At 43.1% G+C, this 8,592-nt stretch overlaps 1 protein-coding gene across 2 annotated transcripts in view; it reads left to right on the top strand.

Moving 5' to 3' along the window:
- The window catches only part of LAP3 (leucine aminopeptidase 3), a 29,583-nt gene extending 22,788 nt beyond the window's left edge, over window positions 1–6,795 (top strand). Inside the window, exons 10-13 of one of the 2 annotated variants that reach the window (XM_006038299.3) lie at window positions 925–1,027; window positions 2,570–2,649; window positions 3,698–3,810; window positions 6,141–6,795. In XM_006038299.3, the coding sequence (XP_006038361.1) occupies window positions 925–1,027; window positions 2,570–2,649; window positions 3,698–3,810; window positions 6,141–6,336 (492 nt within the window). In that variant the 3' untranslated portion in view covers window positions 6,337–6,795. The remainder of the gene's footprint in view (window positions 1–924; window positions 1,028–2,569; window positions 2,650–3,697; window positions 3,811–6,140) is intronic. The other variant, XR_003092266.1, reaches the window with a different exon arrangement.
- Window positions 6,796–8,592: the final 1,797 nt, after the last annotated feature.

The following is an 8,592-nucleotide window of genomic DNA, read 5'->3' on the forward strand; positions in this document are numbered from 1 at the left end:
GGTGTCAAACTCAGGGTGTTGAACACAGGGCCAGGTGAGTGGTGTGGAGCTGGTCTGTGAACTGGAACTGTGAACTTGAGCCATGGACCCCCTTCCTTTCTCCCTCCCTCAGCATATCTGATCCAGCACCTACCCTTGCAACTCTAGGCCTCAGCAACATGAGATGCCTTTTCTGGCCTCTCTGTGCAATGTGGATCCCAGGCTAACTGGAAATGGGTGCTGTGTGTGACACATCCCAGAGCCTGGGTGGGTCAGCCACTGCGTGCAGCACAGCTGCTGTTCTGGCCAGTCTGCACCACGTGCAGTGCCCATTCTGGCCACTCCGGGATCTGCAGTGCACGCACCATGGGTCCCAGACTACTGGCATGGCCTCCAAATCAAGTAGGTGGAGGAGAGGGAAAGGGAGGAGGTCTGTGGGTCAGATCCAGCCCACAGACTGGCCCCTAGCCATGGCTACACGCCATGTCCCATGTGGGTCTGACCAGACTCGGGGGCAGCACTGGAGGTCCGATGGCACAGCTCTGTGGGTCAGATCTAGCCCATAAGGGAGGGAGCGAATTGGGGTGACTGCCCCAGGCCCTGCGCTTTGGGGGGGCCCTGTGGAGCTGGGCAGAGTCGCTGTGGCAATTCCGCGCTGCCACTGGCTTCACATTCGGCTGCTTGGCGGCGCCCGCCCCTGAATCCTCCGCCGGCTTCCTTGTGTCCAGGGACGGGGCCCTGCACAGGCTGATTTGCCCTGGGCCCCACACCCTGCTCAGGTCATTTCTGCCCATAGGCTATATGTTTGATGCCTTTGACTCAGCCTGCTTAGAAAATCAAGACCACTTACAGGAAGTGAATGTGTAAGAAGCAAATGAAGTCAATCAGAACTTGTAACAGACAATTTTTTTTCTTTTTCCTTTTCTTTTTCCTCTGTGTCTTAAGGTTGATAACACAGATGCAGAAGGACGGTTACTGTTAGCTGATGCCCTCTGCTACGCCCACAATTTTAATGCACGGGCTATTGTGAATGCTGCAACTTTAACAGGTAGCTAATTTATTTTTCGTCCTTCATCTTCTGAGAAACTGCTCTATAATGAAGGACTACCTTCTTTGGTTCTACCTCATAGGAGAGGAGTATTGTTTACACAAGAATTTTGTCACCCATTTATTTTATTTGCTTTAAGGATACTTACTACTTAATGTATAAACCCTTTCTTATATGTGACTCAATATTTTGGTAGGGATTTTTCTACTTAAATAGTTCAGTAGGTTGGGTATACTGTAACAGTCCTATATTCTCTTTGCTGAGAGGGTGAGAAACGAGTATTTGTGTTCTGCGGAACTACTACATTGAGGTTGCAAGTATAATGGAGAAATCTGTTTCCACTGAACTATCAAGCTTTTAAAAAGTACTTCTATTAATACTAAGTTATATTAATGTTTCTCATTAAAATCCTATTTTTTGGCTTCAGCTAATTGGCACTATCCTTTTAGTCATCATTTGTGGTACATTATGGAACTGAAATTATGGGGAATGTATGTAACTGGATCAATTACAAATCCATGTCAGGGCTGTTGGCCTCGGTAAACCCAGGCTGCTAGGAGGCAAGCTAAAGGGAAGAAGCCTCTCTAAATTTCATCCCAGATTTGACATTCTTTAGTCCATGAAACAATTAAATGATTTCCTGGGCCAGGGAATCTGTAGGCTATCAGGGTGATTTACCTGTGGGTCTTGATGCCTCTGCGTTTGCCTATACAACTCCATTTAGGGTTTAGCGAGCTGTTGATTCCTCCCCAGATCTGTCTTAAAAAGGAATTCCTGCTTCCAAAATTTTGCTACTTAAGTGAATTGGGGGTGCACCAAAGGTTTAGGTTCTCACATAAATGTTAAGGGTACCAGTAGTTACTGCTGATAAGTCAATAGATAAATTGAATTTTGCAAAGGTTTAAGTTTTGAATGTAAAAGAGAAGCTCCAGTCTGGGCGCATCTACACATACTGATTTAAGGCACATTAGCCATTTTTAAGGCGCATGAAGGGCACGAGTCTACATGTCCATGTTCTTAATGCACCTTAAAAATGGCAATTTTAGGCTGTTCATGCCTAAATTTGATACTTGCGAAAGCAGGTATCAAATTTAGGCATGAGTAGTTAAAGTGCCTTAATGCACATATAGATGTGCTAAGGCGTGTTAATGCTTTGTATGTCTACTGATTTGGGACTAACCTTAATCTCGTCAGTCTGGACACCGTATCATTGTGCCTTAGTGTGTGCACATGTAGATACGTGCCTAAATCGCCTTAATGCACATTAGGCAAATGTGCATTAAGCTTAGGCCAGAGGCGGGCAATTATTTTGGGCGGAGGGCCGCTTAATGAGTTTTGGCAAGCCACGGAGGGCTGCATGACGGGCAGCCAGGGGCAGATTAATATTTATTTTCTAAATGTTTTAGGGGCCCCATGGGCCAGATAGAATGGCCTGGTGGGCTGCATTTTGCCCACCCCTGGCTTAAGCACACGTAAAAGTACATGTAGACATGCCCTCTATCTCCAAAAGCTAGAGTTCTAATGGTGGTGGTGGTTTCATAGGTGCCATGGATGTAGCATTAGGATCTGCTGCAACTGGTGTGTTTACCAATTCATCTTGGCTCTGGACTCACCTTTATGAGGTAGGCTATATGGGGGACCTTATTTTTATTTTAAAGTGGGTATATTGCGGAAGGTCTCATTTTTATGCAAGTCATATAGATGTGATACTGAGTTTTAAAATTTGTGGTATTTTTTTCATTTACGAATTTTAATTGAGAAGCATAAATTTTCTGAGAGTTAATTCTTAGCTCATAGAGGCACTACCTCTGTAGATTACAACACTGCAAAGACAGGATCATTGCTTCCAGGGTATACCTCTTCCTAAGCTAATTATTTTTTAGGACTACAGGTTATCAGTGACTTGGATTTGTTTTGTTGGAATTTAACCCATTATGTTCTTGAAATACCGCTATACTTTAGGCTTTTTAATGGCTAAAAAAAGTCTCGAGAGCTATGGCTTTATAACAATTTTCATTACAAACAGAAAAATGTTACAGAAAACCAACACTTTTTAGTGGTAATAGAGGGCAACATTTAAAAAGCATTTAAAAAATCCAAAATAGTGTTTCATGTTTTATTTTTAGCATATCTTTAGGTAACTTTAGGCATCTTGTATTGATTTCTGAAGAAAAGCAAGGGGATTTTTTAAAATATCTTTTTACGTAATTAGGTTATCTATGAAACTGCCCTTTACTTGTTTGGTAGCTACATCTGATAACTAGTCTTTGCTGTACAGTTACAGCCTTCTCCCACTTCACTAAGAGACTATTTTTCATTTATATCATAGGTCTAAACAAAAGTCAGTTTTATCTGATATTTAGCTTAAGCTGGATCTCCTTCTTTACCAAACCCAAGGAAGGGTTTTCTATGCCCAAAAGCTTGTCTGACCTCTCCCAACTAACTGTATGGTTGATCCAAGAAAGCATATTATCAAAAAAAACTTTGCTTGTCGTGCATTCCCTGTACCATCATGTCTAAAACAACACTAATTTCTAAGGTAGTTTTATAACTAATGAAGGTCATTTGAACTTAAAATCACAATAGATAGTGCTTGTACAGTCAGATTAAATTAAAAAAGAATTCCCCAGATATATTTGTCCCAAGTGTAAGAATTGTTTCTTTTCACAGGCCAGTATTTTGACAGGAGACCGTGTTTGGAGAATGCCTCTCTTTGAACACTACACAAAACAAGTTACAGACTGCCCACTTGCAGACCTGAGTAACGTTGGAAAATATAGCAGGTACTTAACTGAAATGCAACAGTTCTTTTCTTTGCAAGTTCAAAGTATATAAGTAAATAGTAATAACACAAATTAGCACAGATAGATTTTTTTTTTTAAAAGAACTTGGGATTTCACTATTTTTACTTAACTTTTGGACTCCAGCTTTCATTCTATAGTCTTGGGTCAGATAGTGCTAAGGCCTTCGTCCACAGAGTGAGCCTCCCTTCACTGTGTGTTACAGGTGTATTCTTTCCACTTGGCAGAGGAATACAAAAAATCTGCTTTGTAGCTAGGGGCAATGCTTTTCTGCAAAGGGGGTTGAGAGCAGATCAACTGCTCTCAGCTGCGCCAAAATCCTAAAATGGTGCAGCTGGGTATAGTGGGAAGCTGGTAAACAGAACAGTCTGTATATATTTAAATGTACTAGAATACCCTGTAAACAAATATTGGGCTCTATGTAACTGCTAAAGATTGACTCTTTTTATGCTTTTCTTCATCTGTGTATTGGCATGAATTCCATTTTAAGTTTGCATGTATCTCGTCTGTGCAAGTCTTTTGGGTAGCAGTGTCTGTTGAACAGTACTTGTATGAATCCTGTGGTACCCCGTGACTCCTCATGCTCCTATATGAGTCCATAAAGGCTGAGACAGCTGTCATTGTCTTTCAGTTCTCTCTTACCACCTTTGGCTGTGAGATGGAATCTACCATGGTGTTAGACTTGCTACTTATCAGCTCTGGATAAATCTGTTATGAATCCTTCACAAAACCTTTAGAACTCTTTCCACTTCCTTCATAATATGTAACAGTAAATGAACTGTCTGAGAGTGTCCTAGTGCATGGTGAGCCAGACTTCAAACCATGCCTTTCATGGGACAAGTTAACTTTATTAAAAGATGAGCATAGCAGATGCCCCTTCTGCCTAGGTGAGAGACATATATCAAAGGTGCAAGTTGGGGTTTTTTTTGAAGATTCAAAAGGTGGGATTAGAGTAGTTGTAAACTCCTAAGGACAGGGACTATAGTTTCATTTTGTATTCGTGGTTCCTAACCAAGTGAAGCTCTTGATCCATTACTGGGGCTACATAAAATAAAGAAGCAATACAAAATTTTCATTTGCTGAAACAGCCAATGAATGTCTGAGGTATCATAGATATTGAGTAAAACTGCACATGCAATCACTGTCCATCAGAGGTGTGATGCCCAACACGGTCACCAAACAAAGAGTTGATTCCAAAATCCATACCACTGGCACTGTAGCCATCATCAGCACTGAAGTTTATACCATTTGTGTCAAAGCAAGTGCCAGCATCTCTGGCACTGAAACTCAGCTGTGTGGTAGAGGCTGTCTGGTAGAAAAGGACAAAAATTCCAGACACAAGCCATGATTTTTCCACATAAAGACTATACACGGTATATGGGAAGAGAGTCACTAATCCCATATGTAATGGAAGGCTAATAACCTGGAACCCCTGGTATTGCAGCACTGAGTCACTGGTTTCAGTACGTCCAAGTTATTGATACTGACAGTTATTTCCCTAGTAAAATCTAGTATGCTTTTAGTATGGAGACAGTTATAAGTGCTAAGAATGGTATATACTTTGGTACCACCCCCGGAGGAATTTTCTTTCTCCGTAAACACAGCACATACTTTCCTTCTTTGAGCAGATTCCTTGTTGAAATTATTGGAGTCTGCCTTCTTGCTTCTAGGGACCAAAATCTTCCCCAATCCAGGAAAAAGAGCTCAGGTTAAGACAGAGGCTTCTCTTTTAAGTATTTCATTGTCCTGAAAAAGAAAGGGGATACTTATACCTTAGGCCTGAAACCACATGGTCCTGAATTCATTTCTTCAAGCTGGTCCACAGCATATACCAGAGCTTCACAGAGGGATCAAACAGTAGCAGTTCAGGGTGTTGTCAATCCCCGTGGCATTAAGAGTATTCATGAAATGAGTGGTGGTAGTGGTGGCACACTCAAAAAGAAAGGGCATTCAAACCTACATGCCAAGACATCTGGCAATGTGGAGATCCCAGCTGGAGATCTCAAGAGAGGGAGAGCTTTCAAGCTCCTCATTCTGAGTATTCAGAAGGAAGATTGCTTGCTAGTAAGATCTACACTGACACATATATGAAAAACATAAAACTGTTACTTGCCATGCAGCAACTGGTTCTTCAAGATGTTGCCTGTGTGGATTCCACAACCCATCCATGGGATCTGTACTGACTACAACTTATTGCAAAATTGAAGTTTAAGTACAAGATGGCTCTTAGTGCATATTGTTATTGGCTTGAATGCAAATAAAGGTTTTTAAAAAAATCCACTGATGTTGATTCTTCTCCTCTTCCCCAACAGAGCTGGAGGTGCATGTACAGCTGCTGCATTCCTGAAAGAATTTGTAACCGTTTCTCACTGGGCTCATTTAGATATAGCTGGTGTGATGTCTAATAAAGATGAGGTTCCTTATCTTCGAAAGGGCATGGCTGGACGACCAACACGCACATTAGTGGAGTTTGCTACTCGACTGAGCCAAGACAATCAAAGTGCCTAGAAAAATATTCTATAAGCTTCCAATTTGTCCACTTTAAAGAAATTTTAAGATTATTTGGGAAAAAAAAAAAAGCGAAAACCCTGTTTTCAAACATAGCAGCAGCATATGTACTTTCTACCAAAATGCCAAATATGGAAATTTTTATTAAATATGAACATGCTCTCCACAGCTTAATGGGAGACTGCAATGAACTACAAGTGCACCTTATAAATTTATTGCTAAATAATTTGAGGTTCTGCGTTCCCATATTATGCTGCTGAAGTAAGAGGTTCTCTTAGAACTATTTTTAGAACTACAGGACATCTCATGTTGAAGAAATGATCATTGTAAAACATCTGAACTTAATGTATAGCAACTGGAAGAGTTAGAATAAATCTGCCTTTTAGTGCTTAGAAGGCTGATTCATTAGTCCAAATAATAAAATCTCAAAGGTGATTTAATCTGGAGAAGGGAAAATTGCTTCATCTACCCTGCTATATTTTGTATTCATGATGTTTCTTTTGGAAATCTCAAAACACTTTGTGGATGAGGATTTTACAGTTAAGTAAACCAAGATAGAGTGCAGCCCAGCTCTTCTGGCTCCTATGTCTTCTTTCACCACACGATCACCTATATATTAAAGTTAGGATTTTTTTTTTAATCTGGGTTTTTTTCATAAAAAGTATCAGTACCTTTTCATTCCACCCAGGAAGAGCACACACCAACTGCTGAAGCTTCCTTAGCCTGACGAAGGGTTTTTGAACCCGAAAGCTTGCTTAATAACTATTCTCCAACCATTTGGGTTGGTCTAATAAAAGATATCAAATTCACCCAAGGAACCTTGTCTGCCTATGTGCTTAGACCAACACGGCTACAACCCAAACCCCTCAGTACCTTTCAGCATTTAACACCAGTCGCATGTTGCTGCATATATATTGGATGCATAACTAGCAGTGCTCTTTAACCCTGTCTCTTTACTATAAACTTCCTTTCCTTGCAAAGGCTTTTTGGAGGTGAACGGCAAAGCAGCCAAATTTTTACCCAAATTTACAAAGTTTACTGAAAGATTTTTAACTTAAAACGAAAAAACACATGTTCATAGATACTGAGAAAGAGGTTTCCTCTTGAGAATGAACTTGAGGGCTTCTTCTACTTGCTGCGGTGCAGATTATATTTGCCCATCTCAGAAGGCACAATTCACTGGAAGTGGAATGGGGAAACCTGTGCCCTTCCTCTTTGCTGGAGAGAAGCTCACTGCCCTCGTAGGGACATTGTTTTGCCTGGAAAAAGTCGCTGCTCTCCCAGGAGAAACTGAGTATACAGATGTTCAGGTTTTTCTCCCAGAGTAGAAATGGCCACTCCTGGAGAAAAATAACCTGAAAACAGCCAAGGTTAAATCACTTCCGGAAGAGTGGCTGTAAATGCTAATACTGTAGGCTGACCATGGGCAGTCCAGGTTAGCCAACCAGAGGTCCCCTCTGCACTACTGCCATCGGTCTCTTGCCAGGTGGACTAAGGGAGCCTACAGGGCTGTCCCCCTGCTGCAAACCAGCACTGCACTCGGGTGTCTGAATCCGTGGCTCTGGGCAAGTTTTTTTATTTACTAGGAAAACAAACCGATTATTAGTACAGGTGTACAGGTGGCTGTCTGCTCCAGAGGAAGAGTCTGAATGCTCTTGGGGCCGGGGGAGATTAGCTGCTGTTTGTTGTCTGGCTTCCGTAACCACTGGCCTGTGCCCTGAAGGAACTCGTGAGGTGGCCTTACCACCTGACTCGCGACCGCCTCCGGGGTGCGTTCTGCGGAGAGCAGCATCCTTGGCATAGCTGGCAGGAGAGGGGAGCCATTTGGGTTTCTAGGCCAAAAACTGACAGCCCATCTATCCCAAGGCAAAGGCTTTCTCCTGGGATCCTGCAGCCCTAGAAGCTCTGGGGCCCGGAGAAGTGGCTTGGGGATGGGCCGGATTGTCGGGAGCCAGCGGTGTACCGCACACTGGCAGCTGGAATGGCGATTCACTCTAATCAGCCCGAGTTGTCCCGGGATAAAGCACCAGCTCGGACCAGGGCCCACGCGGGCAGAACCCCTGGACAGCGCATTGCCCGCAGCCGAGGCGGACCCGAGTTCTGGCCGCGGGAGGCGAAACCCCACCTTAAATGGCGCGCTCTCCGCGAGGGGGCGCTGAAGGGCGGGGGGGCGGTACCTCCCCCCCTCCCCAGCAGAGCGCGCTGCGCATGCGCCTGAGCGCGCGAGATGGGCCGGTGCGCGCAGGCCCACGGTGC

Source organism: Alligator sinensis, unplaced genomic scaffold, assembly GCF_000455745.1.
Source record: "Alligator sinensis unplaced genomic scaffold, ASM45574v1 scaffold1498_1, whole genome shotgun sequence".
NCBI classification, from domain to species: Eukaryota; Metazoa; Chordata; order Crocodylia; family Alligatoridae; genus Alligator; species Alligator sinensis.